The sequence below is a fragment of the Chiloscyllium punctatum genome, chromosome 11, assembly GCF_047496795.1.
Source record: "Chiloscyllium punctatum isolate Juve2018m chromosome 11, sChiPun1.3, whole genome shotgun sequence".
Lineage (NCBI taxonomy): Eukaryota > Metazoa > Chordata > Chondrichthyes > Orectolobiformes > Hemiscylliidae > Chiloscyllium > Chiloscyllium punctatum.
Window position 1 is genome coordinate 31,143,242 of NC_092749.1, and position 23,202 is coordinate 31,166,443.

General features: G+C 40.1%; 1 protein-coding gene across 1 annotated transcript in view; it reads left to right on the forward strand.

The window, feature by feature from the left end:
* Positions 1-23,202, forward strand: part of LOC140482656 (WD repeat-containing protein 64-like) — a 133,852-nt gene that overhangs the window by 76,713 nt on the left and 33,937 nt on the right. The window contains exons 14-18 of the mRNA XM_072580159.1: positions 3,019-3,188; positions 4,768-4,890; positions 6,556-6,683; positions 8,066-8,203; positions 9,497-9,552. Of these exons, the coding sequence (XP_072436260.1) occupies positions 3,019-3,188; positions 4,768-4,890; positions 6,556-6,683; positions 8,066-8,203; positions 9,497-9,552 (615 nt within the window). The remainder of the gene's footprint in view (positions 1-3,018; positions 3,189-4,767; positions 4,891-6,555; positions 6,684-8,065; positions 8,204-9,496; positions 9,553-23,202) is intronic.

Genomic DNA, 23,202 nt, shown 5'->3' on the forward strand with positions numbered 1-23,202 from the left:
GTTGTGTCTCTCTGTCTCTGTCTCTGTCTCTGTCTCACCTCCTCCCATCCCCTCAACTCCCAATCTCATCTTCAGCAAAAATAAATATTACATTTTCCTAGCTATCAGTTCTGAAGTCACCAGACTTGAAATATTAGTTCTGCTTTCACCCGCAGGTGCTGCCAAACCTGTTTTTATTTCGGGGCAGGTATTCGGGAACTGCATAAAGAATGATTGGGCATTACCCTGCTCTAATCAATCGTCTTCATTGTTCCAGAACTATCAAGAACAAGATGTTGCCAGTGACTTTATGCCACCAGCAATTATTTCCTTAAATCCTCTTCCTTGTTCCTCTTGACTGACCTTTCTAAGAGCTGCTGGGTAGGTACTGCCCTTTCAAATGTGCTATCTTTCAGATGAGGTATAAACCAACATACTCCCTAATCTGTAAGGACAAAATATCCCAGGGCTTTATTCAAAGATCAGGGAGTTCCTCCATTGTTTAGACAGATTACCTACAGTGTGGAAACAGGCCCTTCGGCCCAACAAGTCCACACCGCCCCGCCGAAGCGTAACCCACCCATACCCCTACATCTACATTTACCCCTTACCTAACACTATGGGCAATTTAGCGTGGCCAATTCACCTGGCCTGCACATCTTTGGACTGTGGAGGAAACCGGAGCACCCGGAGGAAACCCACGCAGACACGAGGAGAACATGCAAACTCCACACAGTCAGTCGCCTGAGGCGGGAATTGAACCTGGGTCTCAGGCGCTGTGAGGCAGCAGTGCTAACCACTGTGCCACCGTGCCGCCTGATGTCTAATCTTCACCCAACAATGATTAACCATATCATATTTTTATACAATTTCATTGCTTTTTGTGGAACCTTGCACAAATTTGTTGCTGTATTTCCCTCTTCAGAATACCCTCAACCATGAGGTTCCCACCCATCTGACCATTTATCCTTCTTGATTTTGCTCTACCACCTCTCTGGTCTCTTCTGGCTGAAGTAAGTCAAATATGGTTTTCAGATGGTAGTTGAACATTAAGGATGCTGGCAAAGAGTGGGTCATTGCTGTGGCATGTTCCTGTATATGCTGAGGAACTTTTTGGTTCATCATCCTGGCGGCCACTTCCCTTTTGAAGCCTTTAAGGTCTGCTTCAAGGTTTGTGCAAATCTCTCTGCCTGGCTGTTTGTCGTAGGGTGATACAGAGCCTATCTCTCATGTTGGACTCTGTGATTTTTCCAGGTATTCCTCGAACCTTTGTACCACAAACTAGATGATTATCACTCATGACTTGTTTGGGGTTCCCGAACCTGGCAAATATTTCATACAGTTAGTCTATCATTGTACCTGCTAATACTGACTTCATGTCCACCACCTTGGGCCACTTGGAATGGATATTCATGACCACAAGTAACATCTGTCCCCCTACTGGTCCTATGAAATCAATGTGAATATGCTGCAATGTTAATTGAGACCATTCTCATAGGTGAAGGGGTGACAATGGGGACCTTTTGAAAATGTAAGTCTCATATGATCCCATTTTCTACTCTCTCTGGGAATCCACCTTTAACCACTAAAAGTAGCTCCTGGCTATTTCGTTCATTCTCACCACGCTGGGCTGCCCTTGGTGCACTTGTTCCAACAGATTTCCAATTAACAGAGGAGGAGTAACAACTCATTCTTCATAATAAACATCTGTCCGATATGAAAAGCTCCCACCTGCTGGACAGTTAAGGTCAGTAATTCTGGGCTGCTTCTATGACAAGTCCTTTCCCTCAAGACTAAGTCCACCACTAGGCCTCAGACCAAGTCATTCCAAAAAACATTCAGACCCCCAACTCACTCATATTGGTGTTTTTATCTGGGAAAAGTGCATCATTTTCAGGGTCCAGTTAGGAACATCCTTATTTCCCAATCGTGGTAACATTAACAAAGCATCTGCATTGTTGTGCTTCTTTGACTGCTAGTATTTGATATCTTGTGAGTGGGTTGACATAGCCAGTACCCACCTCTGCAGGCATGCCACAGCCATTGACAGTGTTCCTATATATGGGCCACAAATGGAGGTTAGCAGTCTGTGGTCTGTCAGCAGCATAAGTGCCTGCTGTGAAAAAAAAAGCATTGCACAGTTTTGGCTGAAACCCCACCCTCGTTGCCAATTTTAACCAGAAATAGAACATGAGGTAGACGGAGCGTAAACTTGAAAAGGCAGTACTTTATTTGGAGTCCATAGTTAGCCCTAGACTCTTTCCCCCTAGCTCCTGTCTCCACACCTGACTTGCCTCATAAAGGGGTAACACAATCCCAACCAAATACATAACACTCCTCTCCCTTTTCATCCTCTCCTTTTCAATATATGTACATCCAACAATTATAATAACTCTTAAACAAGCCTTGAGCTTCCAGAAGCTTGACCAACATGCAGTTCTACGAGTCAGGTGTCCTGTGACATCCATCTTAAAGAACATTGTTGTTCTTTATAAAAATAGATATACCTGCGATGGAATATTTCAAAGTTTAAACCAGAAATATACGTAGAGTTTCTTTTTAGTGTACCTTTATGTCAAACATAAAGATGAGAAGCTTAGAATTTTTTTTAACTTAGCGCATTGTGTCAGTTGCTTTTGCTACCCATCCCCAAAGATCCCCTCTGCTCCAACCATAAACTTGTATTGTTTTCTATTTTTATACCCTTCTGCCTTCGGGCTGTCCATGAGCTCTTTAGATACATGGCATCCAAATGTACTTTCTTGACACCACTCCCAGTAAATTATTCAGCCTGCCCACCTTAGTGGCTGTTATTTATACAGTTCCTTCTTTTTTAAAGTCAACCTCACCACTTGTTGCTCAATAAAAACAAACCACCATCCCACATGCATTTGTCTCTGTGATGTCATTTTTCTTCTTTGAAACACTACATAAATGTTTCTTTTGGTTTTGATCTCAGGAAGTCTCACTGTAAAATGGTTTGTATTCATTTTGCACTTCATACAACATGACTTTGTATCCATTCTCCTTTGACCACAGGCTCAATTATAACTTGGGAGCTTTATACTGGAGAGAAAGTTAAACTCATTCCTCCAACCACAGAAAACACTGAAGATGATCATCGCATTTCACAGCTGTACTTTCTGAACTATGGCAATCCGCAAATAATGCTTGCTTTTGGTTGGAAAAACAAGATCAAACTTCTTCAGGTTTCTAGAATTTGCCACAATATTTATTTAGCTTCTCTGTATGTTATGAAGATATAAAGATCTGTTACATGCAACATGTAAAATAATTGACATGTAAATATCCAAAGAGATTAGAAAATGATGAATTGTTTTCTTTAGTACAGAGAAGGTGAAGGAAAGTTTAATAGTGTGTTCAAATTGATGCTAAATTTGATAGAGTTGAATGGGAGAATCTGTTTACGCTGGCTGGAGGCCCACAGAACAGAGGAAACCATGTAAACTAATTGATAAAGCTGCAAGCTGAGAGTTGAAAATTGTCTTTTGCTCAGCAAATGCTATGATCTGAAATACAGTATCTGAAAGTACAGTGGAAGTAAATTCAATTTTACTTTACAGGTGGCTGTGTAATAGCTGGGCCACCTTCGACAGTGCTTTCAGTGCTTGACCATTCTCTGCTTCATTCTTAATTGTTTGAGAGGTCTTGGAGAACAGAGCTCAGACCTTGAGAGGAAACCTGTTGTGAAGCTTTCCCTGCAATGCTAAGCATCCAATCTGAATGATCTGCATAAAAGCAGGCTATATGGTGCTTCCTACATTGACAACAGAAATCCTCTCTCCAATTCCCTTGTCTGTCATTGATAGTACCCACTGATGTTATGATCCCACCTGATGGTAATTCTGGAAATGTCACATCCCAAAATGAAACTTGGCTTCATAGGTCATAAGATTTACTTTACAATGTGGTTACCATGGAGATCAGTCATGGTACATATTCACACAAGGCCATCATTGCTTTCAACAAAAAAGTAGAAGTGTGATATACATAAAAAATGCCCAAAGATATTTATGAAGCACACCCACCCCACATTGCAACTACTACTGACCCAGTCACTGCTTGACTGTCTGGAGATTTGACACAGACCTCTATTGCCACAGGAAACATCCCACTGAAACCCATTAAATTCCACAGCTCCCTCCTTCATGAAAATACTTGTGGAGGTGAGTAGATAATAGGCACCAGCACACTGCCAAGAAATGTAGTTTTACACTCACCTCTGGGCATTAGAGTATGCATCCTCATGTGTAAATAAGTCATTTCTGTAAAAAGAAAATAAACCCACTGCGTCATTGTAGCATGGTGGTCAGCATCACAGCGTCAGGGACCCTGGTTTGATTTCAGCCTTGGATGACTGTCTTGTGGAGTTTGCACGTTCCTCCCATGTTTGTGTGGGTTTCCACTGGGTATCTGGTTTCAGCCCACTGTCAAAAGATGTGCTGGTTAGGTCGATTGGTCATGGTAAATATGGAGTTATGGGGATAGGGTAAGGGGCTGGGTTTCGTGGGATGTTCTTCAGAGGGTTAGCACAAACGTGATGGGCCAAATGGCTTCCTTCCATGCTGTAGGGAGTCTATGACTCTTCATACAGTAAACCCTCCGTATTGGCAAAATTATGTATCGTGAATTTGCCTATCCACGCCAAAAAGTAAAATAAGACCAAAAATCAACACCGGTGGGCAAAAGTTGTGGATCCACAATATTTTTAGCCATTTTCAACCTATTTTTCATGAGCTGTGCACTCATGAATTTCATCATTTGCAGGGGTTCTCAGGAAGAGAACCTTCAGGAATAGGGAGGAATGGCTATACAGAGTACTTGGTTGAAAGTTTAGTTCTAGATGCATCTTCCTGCAATAACCAGTTGCAACAACAGCAATTTCTTCAGGTATCTCAGGCGCCTGTACTCCTGAGTGACTAGAATCTGGATAGAATATGGCAACATTTAGTTCTAATAGCTGGGACTGGATTTATTTTGATATTTACACATCTTACAAGCAAATTCAGCATAAGAATGGCATACTCTAGTGAAGCTTCATTAAATGAACAAGCAGAGAACCATTAATACAATGCATTCAGTTCCTAACAGTCTCATTTCCCCAAAGGATACATCAGATGAACCGAATCTAACCATTCTAGCAGAATTTCCAGATATAATCACTACAATATATAACAGAAGCAGTTTAGCCAGAAGGAAGGAATTACAATTTCTCAGTGAAGAATTACATGCTGGAAAGGAGGTAACTGTAATATTGTTGATGTTTTGTCATCTTATCATATAAATACATTATTGGCATTGTCATATGCATTTTGGGACAAATTAATGTGTAATGTTGGATAGGAATCATCTGTACAGAATTATAAAACATTCCAAGAGTAGAACTCCACATGTTATAGGTCTCAGCTTCTTACTCCAAGCCTTTACAGCTATAAACAGAATTTTAAGGCACGAGTAGAAATTGGTCATGTTTCAGGAGTGGTATTCAAAATCAGTACTTTTAAAAATATTCATTCACAGCATTTATTGATCATCTCCAATTGCCCAGGGGACAGATAAGATTCAACAGCATTGCTGTTGGCCCTGAATCATATATAGGCCAGACCAGGTAAGCTTGGAAGAATTTGTTCCCAAAAAGACATTAGTGTTGACAATGGGTACATGATTGCCATGGGCCACCTCCACATTCAAGAGGTTTTTCTTTTTTAACTTGAATTCATGTTTCACTATCTGGACTGGTGGGATTTGAACCCATGCCTCCAGAACTTTGGCCTGGAGTTCTGGATTATTAGTGCAGTGATATCACTGCCTCCCCACCTACACTGAAATCAATGTACGGAAGGACCATATAAAATAGGCCTGTCATGCGAATAAGACCAGCAGGCAGGAGGGGCTCGCTGCATTCCAAAGGCAGTATATCAGTTCAAGCAAGGATGAAGGTTGGCCGTTTTTGGATGCTGCACTGGTCCTGTGGTTTGTCAGGGAAAGGAGTAGGAGGGAGAAATAGGTAATGGCCTATAATTTCAATCTAGAGCAATGCAGAGGAGTACCTCCTCTTTCTAGTCCCAAGTTCAGTAATATTTTACTTGTTGGTGGTGAGCAACTACCCCTAACTCCCCCATTCTCCCACTTTCATTACCTGTGAATACTTTGCTGGCTTGATTGTTCCTGAAGACATTGATTGCAACCAGCACAACACATGCTATTGTTAGACATAAAGGGAAACTTCTGTTACACAAAAGCAGTGATAGAAGGTTCATTATTTGCATAGGCAGTAACATTCATTTCAGCTGATACATAGGACAACTAAGGAGCACTGTGGCAATCAGCATGTTCCTTCTGTGTTGCAGGCACATTTGACAGGTGATGTACACTTTTAAGTCACTCTCCTATTTTGCGCTGAAGAAATGAGCAGAGTGATTTCCAATAGTTTCATTGCTTACCATTTTTCATTCCTTGCAGCAAATCTGATAGCTATTGCATATTAATTACATATGTTGGTTAGCCTGCATGTCAGTTCATCAAATTGTAATCATTTGTTTTGCATTATTGCAGAATGAACTGACCGACACAGCACTAAGTGGCATTGATTTAATAAACATCAATGATGAAAATTTGCTAGCTGTTGGATGGCTCAATTTAATCATGATATGGAATTTAGATATGGCATCCCTCTTGCAAGTGTAAGCAAAGTTTCTTCAGTTGTTGAATATTCAAAGACTTACCCAAATCTTTTAAAAATGAGACTTTGGAGATTAGTCGGTTCTCATGAATTATAAGAGGAGGTTGACACTGATTTAAGACAAAGACATGAGGACTTATTAACGTCGCATAAACAACATAAGGTTTTGCATGGGACAGCAATCAATCTGTGATCAGGTAGGAGAAGGAAATACTTTCTACATGGATATACTGTTAACCAACTTGGACTGTTAGGTAAACACATCATGGCTGTTTTACTCCCTGTGAAAATTTCTTGCCAAGTTTCAACCAGTTTCCACCCAGTCCATGGAAAGGTTAAGATTGTTTCAAGTCTTTCTGTTCCATTTGCAACTGCATGATAGTTATTGTTATCTTGACTCTGCTCAGGTCCTGAGCGACTCACATGATAACTTATATTTGGCACTGATTAATTTAAAATTGGGATCCTGTCAAATAGGTAGAATTCAGATGCAGTTTCCAGCAATTTTCACTGCTGAGGGAAGGACCTGCACAAGAAACTAGGAATTGCTGAAAGCTGCGAATATTTTCAGAACACTGTTTAAAACAAGTGACATTCACAGGTAGTGTGATAAACTGGAGGATCTGTTCCAGTGGAAATAACTGATTTCTCCAGAATGCTGTGTTTTTGTGAAGAAGCTCCATTTTGCATCTATCCTCATCGTCTATTTACTGCAGTAGGGCATCTTATCCTGCTGAAATAAAATAAATGTATTAATATCCAATTGATTCAAAGGTTTGTAAGTTTGTTTGAGGCACATTGAGATTTGCATGATGAAATATGATGTGAGGTAATGAGCGAGTAGTAATAGGGATGGTCTTAGATCAGGCAAGTGGCAGAAGACAAGTTCAGAATGGGTGCGTAGATTTCCCTGTGGAACCAGGTGGCGGTAGTCGGCTTCTTGTGAATTATTTAGGATAATCAAAACTTTAACTCATTTAACAGGCAACTACATATGTTCCTGAATTCTCATTTCCTCGAGGGACATGGGCCAAGTACTGGAAATAGAGTTAGGCTGGTGATTTTCAGACATGATGGACGGAGAGGCCTCATGTGTTGTAAATCTTTCTCCACTTCCTAAATATTCCAAGTATCTAAAAAGGAGGAATGTGTATGGATGTGGGGACAGGGCAGATGAATGGCAGGACATGAATTAGACTTTAGGAGGGACAGCACAAACATCTTGTGCCAAATGGCCTTCTGTGTTATAATGATTCTATGGATTTTAGATCAGAGAAAGAAACGTAATTTCTCAACGTGTACACTTGGGAGGCATGATTTCCTAAGGTGAGAAAGATTTCATTACATGTGGTATTACCAATATTTATTTGCATTGAATTCTAGGTTTAATGAAGATCAAATTACAGAAACACGAGATGAAGTTAAGAATCAGGAATTGATGCAGGATGTCAAGTCACCCATGGTTAAAATTGTCAAATTTGTACCCCTCAAACTGCAAATTAATGAGATAGAAATTACTGGGTAAATATGCCAATTACTTCAAAACTCTTCTTAATAATTTTAGCTTGTATCACATAAAATTGCTTGTCCATAAATGAAAGAGTTTTTTCAGTTAATTGCCAATCTGCTTTCTTTTGAAGGAATTCAACCCTTTGTTGTCCTTAACTTTTGATGCCATGTTCTAAGTTCCCGTGCAAGAAGAATGAAATGACATCCATTTTTTGCTCCTCTATTTCTTATAATTTAATTGTTTTAACAATTCATTTATTTTTTCACTGAAAACATGCAAAACCTATATGATATGCATTTGTTGAAAAAGTACAAGAAGCTATGGGAAAGTGTACCACAAGAAAAAGCAAGATAACTATGCAATCTGATTTTTCCAGATATTCAATTGCTATATTTTAATTAAATATAGCAGAGATAATTAATTATGATAGTTTATACCCAGATGTTATGAACAGATTTTGCACTGCTAAAGATGCATTGATTCTGTAACATCAATGCCTTCGTAGTTACAGGATGAATTGTATGTCACCAACGGCATGGTGACACTCAGAGACAGGGAAAGAGGGTGAAATTGGGACCAAGATAGTGATGGCTGCTCCCACCATGGATATTAAATACCGATCATTTGATTGCCTGGCAACTCACAGATGCAGGATTTATTCATCAATGGAGCCAGAAGCTCACCTCAAGCCAATTGAAAGCCCATATAAAATTCATGTGTGTTCTAGGCAAGTGTCAAAGATAACTGTCCTGCTGTTCAGAGTTTTATAGTGCAGAAGGAAGCCATTCATCCCATTGTACTCATTGTGCCATGTTAATTATAATGTTCTAGTATGAACGTTTCATCAGGAACTAAATCATAGGTTAGTATATTTAAAATAGCAACATACATTGCAAGCTATGAACCAGGCATTACAGCAAGCCAACTGGTTTCCACGTGTGAAGCTTGCAACCCCACAACAGACTGACTATGCAGAGTCCAGCACTACATACACATCTTAAAGTTATAGAAAAAATAACTTCCTGCTTTCCAACAAACAGTTACCTTACTTACAAGTTAGCTGTTGAGTCTCTGTGAAGTATAGCTAATTTACTGACGGTCCAGATTTTGTGTCTCTGACTTAGTTTGGAGGTGCCAATGATTGCTTATTGGCATCAGTGACATTGTTTGTTGTTAGGTATGTATGTTAGCTCACTGAGCTGAAAGGTTTGTTTTCAGACATTTTGTCACCATGACTTGGTAACATTTATCAGTGAGAGTCTGCAGTGAAGTACTGGTGGTATGTCCTGCCTCTCTATTGATAGGTCCTGGTTTCTGAAGGTGGGTGATGTCATCTCCGGGTTCTTCTTTTCAGGGGAAGGTACATGGGATCTAAGTCATTGTGTTTATTGATGGAGTTCTGGTTAGAATGCCATGCCTCTAAGAATTGTTGTGTGTGTCTCTTTTGCCTGCCCTAGGATGTGTCTGTTGTTCCTGTTTGTATTGACAAGCTTTTCTTATTTGTACTGAAGTTGCTATTCCAGAATTATACTAACTTGATGCACTACCGCCAGATTACCACTGACTGATCCAATTTCTGAAGCTAAACTGGGTTGTTCAAATCTTCTTGGCAATTCCTGTTTTGTTTCTTAAGCAGTTCCTGCTCAGTTAGAAACTTTTGGTTTTGCAGTCTGGATTTTTCCAATTCTATCAAAGTTTCCACCTGCTTTTGTTCCAGTATACCTTTCCCCTTTGTAACTTGCTTTATTAACTATCCAGCCACTCACAATCATTTTCTCTTTTGATTCCTTTGAAGCTGGATATTTTCCATTTTGTAGTTGCTTCAGTGGAGTTTGATTATCTCTATGACTTGCTTGACTTCTTCCATCATTTGCTTCTGAAACATATGACTCCGTATTGATTTGTAGTGCGTTATTGTGTGCACTGTGTATCTCCAGCGGTTCTTACAAATGTGTTGTTTTTCTTGAGTATCACTTTGAGCTCAGGTCGATGTACCTGCTCATTTTGGGCCTGAACTATTTTAGATTTGAATTGCTCAATATTGTCCTCTAAACCACTAACACTTTCATTGAGAAAGGGGGAGCCAAAATGTTAACCTCGGATTTCCTTCACAGATGCTGCCAGACCTGCTGAGCTTTTCCAGCAATTTCTGTTTTTGTTTCTGATTTACAGCATCCACACTTCTTTCAGTTTATCTTTAATATTTTCATGGGATTGATAATACAGAACTTGTGGTTCATCTTATTTCCTTCCTTTATCCTTCAGCTCATCGTTCATCTTTGAGACCTGTATAGAGTTAACCTCTAAAGAATTCATTACCTCAAAGATGCTGTTTTCAAGTTCAAATTATTTTGAAGTCTTTTCCTTTTGAACTTCAATTTGTTTTCCCACAGCAGAGAGCTGAGATTTCAACTCACCGATTCAGAAGAAGGTGGTGTCCTTTCATGTTCAGGTCTGCAAATCGTCTGCTGCAGTTTATGTTGTTTCTCCAATGTTTAACTGACTCCATTGATTGTGACTAGTGTGAGATCACAGTACACTGGTACTGTACACCTGCAATTACTGGCCCAGCAGAGTCTACAGTCTAAAACATCTGCAAGTACATTAATTGTATTTTGCACCCAACAGCTATTGATTCTACACATGGAATTGATGAACGATGATATGATTAAAGTTTATATTTGGATGTTTTATTATAACTTCCCATTTGTGGGTACATGTCGTGATCAGAATTTGCAGGAAGCTTGTGTTGGTACTTTCCTACGTGGACAGTAATGAATAGTCACTAGTTTTTTGAGCACAGGTAATTTGAAGTTTTACAAACAGTTTGGATGGTGCGATGTTTTCCATGAGATTGACAGTGTGAAATGTTTTCACCATCCTTTGGTTCAATGTGTCCTTTATTGCAGCTTGACGGTACTTATTGTACACAGTCTATTTGGTTTAGTGCTCCTTGTACCTGCCTCAGCTTCTGCTCTTGTGCACTGTCTCTATTGATGTTCTTTTCTGACACATACCTTGCAAAATCAAAATTGATTGAAGCTTAGTGCATGTAGAAGACCAAACATTCCACAATCTTGCTATTTTTGAGAGTTTAGATTAGATTAGATTACTTACAGTGTGGAAACAGGCCCTTCGGCCCAACAAGTCCACACCGCCCCCGCCATTACCTCAATCATTGGCTTTGTACATGGATTAACTGTAATAATATATTTACATTAAGTACAAAGATTACCATAAGAAACATTTTTCTCTCCAGGTCCATGTGATTATGGCATTCATTTTGTTTCTTAGTTGCTCTTGACATAGCATCTACAATGATATTGTTCTTGCCTGTTAAATGATTGATTGTATGATTGTAGCTTTGAGATCCAATGGAACTGTATTAGATTTTGATATTGGAATCTCCCTTTGCAGATTTGTTGACTATCTAGATATCTAAGCAGAAAATGAGGCATTGTTTATCAAGATTGCACTGTGCTTCATTGTAATGTTGTAGCAGACCCAGGAGAGAAATGTTAACGTGAGAGCAAGGTCATTTAATTGAAATGGCTAACAACTGGAAATTTCAGAGTCGTATGTACATACAGAGTAAAGTAATCTGTATAATTAAACTCTATCTTAACTCTTTAGTATATCCAGTCCCCAAAAAACTAATTTCGTTAAAAGATCCTAATTAAATTTAACAAATTCTCTTCTTGCCAAGAGCCTGACTCTTTCAAAATCACAGTTGATGGTAGTATTGGACAAGTCAGACTCTAGAATGACATCTGATTTGATAAACCATAAACTTTTATTTTTGCAGTTTGATTAATATAATGATCTGTCACTGAACATATTCAGACAAGGCTGCAAACATGCTTTTAGTAAACCAGTTCAAGTTTATTGCACAAAAGGTTATATATATGACAATTTAGAAAGATCTTAACATAAACAGCAGGAAGATACCAATGCAACAATTAAATTATGTTCTATATAAGGCATTGCCACCCTTTTCCCAGCAACATTCTTTGCAGTCACTCAATCCCAGGGAAGAGTCACTCCTTTGTTAATTTTACAATTATTCCTCATGTTATCTTCTCTCGTTCTGATGGCCAAGAGACATCTTTCCAGCTCTATTGGCCTCAACACATCATTACAGCTCTAATTGCCTGAGACTTCTTTCCAGTCTTGACAGCCTGGATTTCTTGCCAGTTCTCACAGTCTGGAGGCTTTTACACAAAACTCAGTTTGGAGATTTTCACAAACAAAACACTGTCCTTCAGCTTTCGTGACTTCTCTTCTTCACCTGATCTCAAACAGCTAGTGGCCTCTCATTTGTTTTGATGTAGGTCATAAAACTCAGCATTGTAAACATTGTGCAGTTGACCTCCCAGAAAGCTAATTGAGTCTTTTAACTTATGTCACACTTTTTCTTGGAACAACTGTCTTGAGTTCAAATGCAAGCGACTTTCTGATCTTTGTAAAAAATAAGTTACCTTCACAGAACTAAATTTCATCATCCCCCTACTTTCAAATCTAAGTTTACAAATAGTAATAATCCGCTACAAATATACACTACACTCAGGACTAAAACAGATACCAATAAAGCAAATGGATACTTATAAATAGAAAGTCTAATAACTTTTTGTGGTATACCATGAGAGGGTATTAGTTCAGTTTGTGTTCTGAAGTGAAGTGTTTGAACCCTGAAGTTGGATCCAGAAACTGTGATAGCTTCTGTGGTTGGATAGCGTGAATTCTTGTGGACAGGTACACGAGCAAGACGGCAGAACTTGGAAGAGAGACAGAAATTTCCTGGCTTCCGGTTCTGCAGGTATAAAGCACTTTTAGCTACCCAGTTACTTTGCAGCATACTAGAAGTTGTTTTAAGAGGTCTTTCACCATCCTTTACTTCACACTCTCTGTACTGGGAGGTGTGTTCTCCTGAACAATTCAAAATAGAATCTCTGTTTGTCTAGGCAGCTTACCTTTTGAATCATTCTTGACAAGATGACCACTTACCCTGCATGCCTATGCAATAATTAGGATATATTCTTTATAAGGTATTGGCATTCCAGTGATAGCTTACCTCCTCCCTGTGGTCTTTTTCATTAGTGACTAATGCAGTTTGTTATTCAAGAACTTGTGCCTCACAACCGTCTATAAGTTAGAAATGTTTGGGAACATTGGAGAAAATGTACTGTATATAGCCTTCAAAGCCTATTTTGAATTTTGGTCAATCTCAAATTTATATTCTCAGAATGAGTCATCAAGAAACTTTCTTAACTCTCGCATGACAGTTTTTATATACTTGTGCATGTTTCTCTGTCATCTATAATAAACTGGCAGTAGTGTAATAAAGTGACTTGTAGAATCATAGAATTCCTACACTGCTGAAAGAGATCATTCAACCATTGTATCTGCATCAACACTCTAAAGAGTATCCCATGCAGACCCAGTCTCCTACACTATCCCCATATTCCCACAGTTACCAAGGTTAATACATCTAGCCCTCACATTCCTAAACACTGTGGGAAACATAGCATGGCCAATCCACTAAACCTGTGCATTTTTGTACTGTGAAAGGAAATCAGAACATCTGGAACAAAAGCCCCACAGACTAAGGAGACCGTGCAAACTCCGCGTAGACATTTACCCCAAGGCTGGAATTGAACCCGGGTCCTTGGCTGTGTGAGGCAGCAGTGCTAACCACTGAACCACTGTGCTGCCCTAAACAGGTTTGTCAAAGACATGTTTGCTGCTACAGATTCAACCACTTCAGATTCAAAAAAAAACTAATGTCATTTACAAAATACCTTGCAAGAACTTAACAAACACTTCATTGATAAACAGGCAGAAAACTAGCCACCAGGATCCATGAACATCAACTAGCCACAAAAGGACATGACTCACTCTCACTAGTATCCTTACATATGGATGACAAAGGACACCACTTTAACTGGGACAACATATCCATCCTAGGACAAGCCAAACATACACGAGAATTCCTAGAAGCATGGCATTCCAACTGGAACTCTATCAACAAACACATTGACTTGGATCCCATTTACTACCCCCTGAGAAAAAGAATAGGAAATGACATCACCAACCAAGGAAACCTAAACACATAAATAGAAAGCGAGCTATATAACCAGTGCTTCATTTGAAGGGTCACTGATGATGTTACCTCGTATGGTGATGAAACGTCAGAAATTGAACCTTCCAGCTCAGCGAGCAAACCTACATCCAGAACCTCAACCTGAGCTACAAATCTTCTCAAAACTCACTGTCAAGAACTTCTGGACAAAAAGCAGTGGCTTTTAACAATGTTTTCTGAAAACATTATTGGACTATAAAACATAATTATGATGATCGAATCCTGTCACTGTTTTAAAGATTTCAATCAAAGGTTTAGATGGAGAGCAATTTCTTAAGTGTATACAAGACAATTTTCTGATTCAGTATGTGGATGCACCTACTAGAGAAGGTGCAAAACTTGACCTACTCTTGGGAAATAAGACAGGGCAGGTGACTGATGTATCAGTGGGGGAGCATTTTGGGGCCAGTGACTATAATTCTATTTGTTTTAAAATAGTGATGGAAAAGGATGGACCAGATCTAAAAGTTGAAGTTCTAAATTGGAGAAAGGCCAATTTTGACAGTATTAGGCAAGAACTTTTGAAAGCTGATTGGAGGCAGGTGTTTGCAGGTAAAGGGACAGCTGGAAAATGGGAAGCCTTCAGAAATGAGATAACAAGAATCCAGAGAAAGTGTATTCCAGTCAGGGTGAAAGGGAAGGCTAGTAGGTATAGGGAATGCTGTATGACTAAAGAAATTGAGAGTTTGGTTAAGAAAAAGAAGGAAGCAAATGTCAGGATAGATCGAGTGAATCCTTAGAAGAGTATAAAGGAAGTAGGAGTATACTTAAGAGGGAAATCAGGAGGGCAAAACGGGGACATGAGATAGCTTTGGCAAATAGAATTAAGGAGAATCCAAAAGGTTTTTACAAATATATTAAGGACAAATGGGCAACTAGGGGGAGAATAGGGCCTCTCAAAGATCAGCAAGGCGGCCTTTGTGTGGAGCCACAGAAAATGGGGAAGATACTAAATGAATATCTTGCATCAGTATTTACTGTGGAAAAGGATATGGAAGATATAGAATGTAGGGAAATAGATGGTGACATCTTGCAAAATGTCCAGATTACAGAAGAGGAAGTGCTGGATGTCATGAAACAATTAGAGGTGGATAAATCCCCAGGACCTGATCAGGTGTACCCGAGAACTCTGTAGAAAGCTAGAGATCTTTTTGCTGGGCCTCTTGCTGAGATATTTGTATCATCAATAATCACAGGTGAGGTGCCGGAAGACTGGAGGTTGGCTAATGTTGTGCCACTGTTTAAGAAGGGCGATAAACACAAGCCAGAGAACTATAGAAGGGTGAGCCTGACCTCAGTGGCGGGCAAGTTGTTGGAGGGAATTCTGAGGGATAGGATGTACATGTATTTGGAAAGGCAAGGACTGATTAGGAATAGTCAACATGGCTTTGTGCATGGGAAATCATGTCTCACAAACTTGATTGAGTTTTTTGAAGAAGTAACAAAGAATATTGATGAGGACAGAGATGTGATCTATATGGACTTCAGTAAGGCATTCAACAAGGTTCCCCATGGGAGACTGATTAGCAAGGTTAGATCTCATGGAATACAGGGAGAACTAACCATTTAGATACAGAACTGGCTCAAAGGAAGAAGACAGAGGGTGGTGGTGGAAGGTTGATTTTCAGACTGGAGGCTTGTGACCAGTGGAGTGCCACAAGGATCAGCGCTTGGCCCTCTACTTTTTGTCATTTACATAAATGATTTGGATGCGAGCATAAGAGGTACAGTCAGTAAGTTTGCAAATGACACCAAAATCGGAGGTGTAATGGACAGCGAAGAGGGTTACCTCAGATTACAACAGGATCTGGACCAGATGGGCCAATGGGCTGAGAAGTGGCAGATGGAGTTTAATTCAGATAAATGCGAGGTGCTGCATTTTGGGAAAGCAAATCTTAGCAGGACTATTACACTTAATGGTAAGGTCCTAGGGAGTGTTGCTGGACAAAGAGACCTTGGAGTGCAGGTTCATAGCTCCTTGAAAGTGGAGTCACAGGTAGATAGGATAGTGAAGAAGGCGTTTGGTATGCTTTCCTTTATTGGTCAGAGTATTGAGTACAGGAGTTGGGAGGTTATGTTGCAGCTATACAGGACATTGGTTAGGCCACTGTTGGAATATTGCGTGCAGTTCTGGTCTCCTTCCTATTGGAAAGATGTTGTGAAACATGAAAGGGTTCAGAAAAGATTTACAAGGATGTTGCCAGGGTTGGAGGATTTGAGCTACAGGGAGAGGCTGAACAGGCTGGGGCTGTTTTCCCTAGAGCGTTGGAGGCTAAGGGGTGACCTTATAGAGGTTTACAAAATTATGAGGGGCATGGATAGGATAAATAGACAAAGTCTTTTCCCTGGGGTCGGGGAGTCCAGAACTAGAGGGCATAGGTTTAGGGTGAGAGGGGAAAGATATAAAAGAGACCTAAGGGGCAACCTTTTCATGCAGAGGGTGGTACATGTATGGAATGAGCTGCCAGAGGATGTGGTGGAGGTTGGTACAATTGCAACATTTAAGAGGCATTTGTATGGGTATATGAATAGGAAGGGTTTGGAGGGATATGGGCTAGGTGCCGGCAAGTGGGACTAGATTGGATTGGGATTTCTGGTCGGCATGGACAGGTTGGACCGAAGGGTCTGTTTCCATGCTGAATATCTCTGTGACTCTATGGCTCTAAATCTCTTTGAATTCTTTGCTTTTTTATCGTAAAAGGCCATAGTTCCCTAATCCAATCATGGAATGTAAGTGCCATTCATCTTGTTATCAGTTTAATGGCTATTCTTGGATCCTGTCCATGCACTCAATACTAGCTTCTATGTCATGAAATGAAAGTACACCATGCTGTTACAAATAAGACTTCACCTAAGCTTTGCACAAAAACAGTTGATGGATTACTCCCAGGCCCTAAACTAAACAGGGAGGAAATTTGGGATAATCATGGAAGATGTCAAGCAAGACCTTTCTCAATGTCAAGAAAAAAACATTGTATTTTCCAACTGTGTCCCAGACATTGAGACATAGTTCTCACAGTAAATGATGAGTGGTCTGTTACTGGAGAATGGGCTGCAGTCTATATGTTGTAGCTAGACCCACAATGCTTTTCGGGGAGGGAATTCTAACAGTTTGATGCAATGACAGAATGCAGACCCAGCAAGCAATAAGGAATGCTCATTAAATGTTATGGCTTATTGTGAGAGTAATTGGATCCAGGAGTTGGGAGGTCATGCAGCAGCCATACCACGCATTGCTGAGACTGTATCTGGAAAATTGTGTAAAGTACTGGACACCGCACTTACAGAAAGATGTTAATGCACTGGAAACAGTTCAGATCAGAGAAGGTTTACTAGACAGTCCTAGAATGAGTGGATTACCTTATGAGGAAAGTCTAGGCTTAATTGAAATATTTAAGATCTGAAGAGAACTTGATCAGGTAGATGTGGAAAGCATGTTTCCTGTTTTGGGAGAATCTAGAATTAGGGGTCATAGTTTAAAAATAAAAAGGTGCCATTTAAAGCAGAGATGAGGAAATATTTTTACTCTTGTAGGGTTGAGTCTTTGGAATTCCCTATTCAAATGCCAGTGGATGCAGAATCTTTGAATATCTTTAAGGCAGAGGTAGTAGATTTGTGATTACCAAGGAGATGAAGCTCATTAGGGAGATGCAGGAATGTAGAGTTATGGTTAAAATCTGATCAGCCATGATCTTATTGAATGGTGGAGCAGGCTTAAGGGGCTGAGTGGCCGACTCTTGTTTCTTCTTCGTGTGCTGTGTAGAGAGTGGCACAAAATGATGCAACTGACTTCATCCACACAAAAGGGTTCCTTCTGTTGATTACAGGTCATCTGTGATCATTGGTACATCTTTGAAGATTGTGTCAGGTGCTTTGGGTCCTGACATGTCCTTCACAAGTCTAATGTTTCTGCTTCATTTTGAGCATTAAATACTAACAAGGATGGTTACTGGGAGCCAATGTGTAACCATGTGTAACCTTGTGTAACCATGCCTGATGACTCCGTTATGCAACATCCTGACAGAGGCTGAGCAGACATACAGTGCAGCCTTTTCTTCTGGCAGGACCATTATGGAGCAGGCAAAAAGGACTCCAAAAGATGAAGTTCTAATGATAGCATTTGGGGTGGCCTTGTAGACAGTCAAGAGTGTGCACTGCCTCTTGTTTCCTGCGCAAAGGAGCAAGCAAAGAGGAGATTTGGCAGCCACTGAAGAGTTGGGAGAGCATCAACAGACTTCAAAGGAGGAAGATGAGGACATTGAGTAGAAGAAACATTACCGTCAACATGATCAAGTGATGCAACATTAGCACAACAAGTATGAAACCATCATTTTATTCATCATCCATTGACTGTATAGTTGTTGTTTCTCTATAGGTAACCAGCTCCTCTTTGTTCCTAAAAGCAAGTGCAAATTTAACTTCAATGTGCGGTGAGCCCTGGTTATACAATGACATGTTCTGCTACACTGAGCATTTGAGAAAGAGTCGCACTCCCTTAGAAATGGTCCTAAGAAAGACAAAGGACATGTGGGCTTCATAGCTTGACTCTATTAGCTGCAGTTCACAATATTATTTGATCAGAAAGATGTTGATGTGAAATAGCAACACCTCAATGAATGTGAGCTTCTGTGCCAACTGTGTGCTCTAATAAGCTGTCTATTTATTTCCCCTCATGTTCTGTAAAGGGCTAGGTGTGGCTGGCAGCAATGATCAAGTACTGGGCTTTAAATGTGGTACCAGCAATGCAAATCTTAACAAGGTTCCAGCAGTGGTGAGCAATTCCATAGAGGAGTGGAGTATATATAATGAGGTGAACGGCAGAGAATTGCTGCAAGAGAGCTCATTCATGATAGATTTCAGTTCAAAAACCATTTTGTTCTCATTGTAAACAATGAAAAGCTAGATCAGAAAATGATTCAAAATCCCAAGTTACAAATGTGATTTTTAAAATACATTCTAGTAGTTGTCTGTTCTGTTTTATGACCTGATTTGTTTCCCCATAGGGCAAGTCCAACATTTCAATCACAATCTTCAAGTACTCTTTTAAACAAAGTGTCAAAATTCAGCTTCATGTTTAAGGTCGGTCTTATGTTAATCATTATATTTGTAGCTCTGCAAAGATTCTGTTTACTTTCTGAATGATGATGAGCCAGATTTTCTTGAATAAAGATATGCAAAATGTATTCTATTAAGTTCTTCCCTCCCTAACCCACACCATCACTTCAAGAGTCTATTTTTGGTACCCTATTCTAAAGGTTGTGCCTTGGTGATATCATGCATGTGGAGTCAGCTCTCCATCAAGACACAGCACATTTACACCACCACAATTCTGTAATGTTTGCTGACATCCAGTCGTACTTAAGACATGACTTCCTCTGCCCACACCATGGATACTATGTTTGGCCCTATCACTGTCTTGGGGTGTCCACTTTCATAAGGCACTTTTTTGTGCCTCCATCTTTGCAGAAACCTTTATCTATACTTTGTCACTGTGAAATTCATGCCAAAGAGATGATAACCAACAAAAGCACAGTGAGAAGAGCAAGGTCATGAAAGGAAAATAGTTAACACTAAAATCAGCGTTGGTGTTTTGAGTCTGGAACACAGTGATCCTATACATACACTTGTTTGGGGCTGAACAGCAATCCCCTGACTTCTAACCTTTTCTGTCAAATTGATCCTTCTACTCGACACAAAACCATAATATCTCATGACAACTGTTCTTCAGCAGTTTTGGTTTGTATCACTTACAATCTCAATCATTTGCAGGCCTTGCCCTGAGCTGTTTATTTTTTTTTTCAATTTTAACTAATCCAAGCGAAATAAGCCACGGTGAGATTTCATATTGATCTTCTGCCAGGTGAAGAAGCTTCCGGGAATATAAAATGGAATGTAGCAATTATTATGGCTAATGTTTGTTCTATCTTAGAAGTTGCTTGATGTTTTCACATTCCACCTTGAATATGGATGGAATTATCTCCTAAAAGTACACCAGTAATAAGAGTTGTCCTCCAGAACTCCCCAGCATCACAGATGCCAGTCTTCAGCTAATTTTATTCACTCCATGTGTTATCAAGAAACAGTTAGATACACTGGATACTGGAAAGGACCTGACAACATTCCAGCAATAGTACTGATGACTTGCTGCCCCCCCCTAGCCAAGCTGTTCCAGTACAGCTACGCCACTGGCATCTACCCAACAATGAGGAAAGTTGCCCAGGTATGGTGATCCCAGGGAATTGTCGACCAGTGAGTCTGACATCAGTGGTGGATAAGGTTTTGGAGGAGATTCTGAGAAATAGGACTAACATGCTTTTATAGAGGCAGGGTACTTGTTTATGGACAATCAGCATGGCTCTGTGTATGGGAAGTTGTGTCTCACAAACTTGATTGAATTTTTTAAGGATGTAACCAAAAAGATAGATGAAGGGAAAACAGTAGACCTTGGCTACATGGACGTTAGTAAAGCCTTTGACAAGGTTCCACATGGTAGACTGATCAGTAAAGATAGAACATAAGGGATTCAGGGAGAACTTGCCAATCGGAATATAAAATTAGCTTGATGTAGGAGACAGAGGGTTGTGGTGGAGGGTTGGCTTTTGGACTGGAGGCCTATGAGCAGTGGTGTTCACAGGGATCAACGCTGGGTCCACTGTTATTTGTCATTTATATAAACAATTTGGATGAGAATTTAAAAGGCATGGTTAGTAAGTTTGCAGATGACACTAAAATTGGTGTTTATAGTGGACAATGAAGGAAGTTAAGAATACAAAGGAATCGTGATCAATTGGACCAACAGGCTGAGGAATGGCAGATGGATTATAACTTGGATAAATGTGAGGTTTTGCATTTTGGTAAAAGAAATAAGGGCAGGACTTATATAGTTAATGATGGTGCTATGGGTAGAGCTGTTGAGCAAAGAAATCTAAGGGTTCAAGTATGTAGTTCTTTGAAAGTTGCATTACAGATGGACAGAGTAGTTAGGAAGGCATTAGCATGCTTGCCTTCATCGCTCAGACTATTGAGTACAAAGGGACCTTGATTATCCGGCATTCAATTATCCAAACATTAGATTATCCAGGAAGATTGCAAGGTCCCGATGCTTGGCTAAACTACGTTATCCAGCATTCGATTATGCGGAGTTCGATTAACCGAACGAAATACTGCCCACCAGAGTCCTGTGGATAATCGAGGCATGTTGAGTTTGTAGGAAGTTGGTGAGGCCACTTCTGGAGTAGTGATTGCAGTTATGGTTGCCCTACTATAGGAATATGATTATATTATTGGAAAGAGGTCAGAAAAGATTTACTCAGGTGTTGTCGGGAATGAAAGGTTTGAGTTATAAAAATAGGCTGGATAGGCTGGGTCATGAAGTACATGAATAGGAAAGGTTTGGAGACGATTAGGCCAAATGCAAGAAGGTGGCACTACTTTAGTTAGTCGGATTGGACTAGATGGACCAAATGGTCTGTTTCCATACCGTCCAACTCGGTGACAGTATTCAAAAAGCAGGACATCCAACCCATAAATTACTATCCTATTCGTCTACTCTGACTATCAGTAATGTGCTAAAAGGTGTCATCAATAATGCTATCAGGTGTCACCTGCTCAGCATTAATCTACTCACTGATGTCCAACCTGGGCGCTTCCAGAGCCATTCTGCTCTTAACGTCATTACAGCCTTGGCGCTGACATGGACAAAAGAATTGAATTCCAGAGGTGTAGTGAGAGTGACTACCCTTGACATTCAGGCTGCATTTCACCAAGTGTGACATCCAAGGAGCCCAAGCAAACGTGGAGCCAGTGGGAATCTGGGGGAAAATTCTCCACTGATTGGATTCATATCTGGCACAAAGGACGGTTAATGTTGTTGTGGTGGTCAGTCATTCTCATCTCCAGAACATCTCTGCAGGAGTTCCTCAGGATAGTGTCCTCAGCCCAACCGTCTTCAGCTGTTCGTCAATCACCTTTCCTCCATTTTAAGGTCAAAGTGGGAATGCTCATTGATGATTGTACCATTTGCAACTCCTCAGATATTGAAGCAATCCATGTCCAAATAAGGCAAGACCTGAACAATATCCATACATGGGCTGACAAGTGACAAATAACATCTATGCTACACAAATGCCAGTCAATAACCATCTACAATAAGAGATAATCTAACCTTCACCCATTGATGTTCAATTTCATTATCATCACTGAATCCTGGACATTATCATGGTTTAGAAACTGAACTGGACTAGACATATAAATACAGTGGCTATGGGAGCAGGTGAGAGGCTAGGAATCCTGCAGTGAGCAATTCACCACTTGACACCCCACTATGTACAAAACACAAGTCAAGAATGTAATGGAATACTACCCCGTTGCCTGGGTGAGTACAACACCAACAACACACAATCCAGGACAAAGCAGCTCGTTTAATTGGCACTACATCCACAAACATGCACTCCTTCCACCACCAACATTCAATAGTAGTAGTGTATACTATTTACACAAAGCAATGTAGAGATTCACCACACCTCCTTAGATTGTACCTTCCAAACACAGGACCACTTCCATTTAGAAAGAGAAGGAACGTGTAGACATGGGAACACTACCTGTAAGTTCCTCTCCAAGTCAATCACCATTCTGACTTGGAAATATATAACCTTTCTTCTGGTGTTTTTGGGCAAGATCCTGAAACTTACTTGCTAACAGCAATGGGGGTCTGCCCCCTGCTCAAGGACTGTGGCAGTTCAAGAAGACATCACTTTCCCAGGCAATAAATGAATCTGTGAACTAAAAAACAGGTAAATGACACCAGCATAACAGACCGTCTTAACTCATTCATGCTGTATCATTCTCCAAATGTCCTGCAGATTTAAGAAT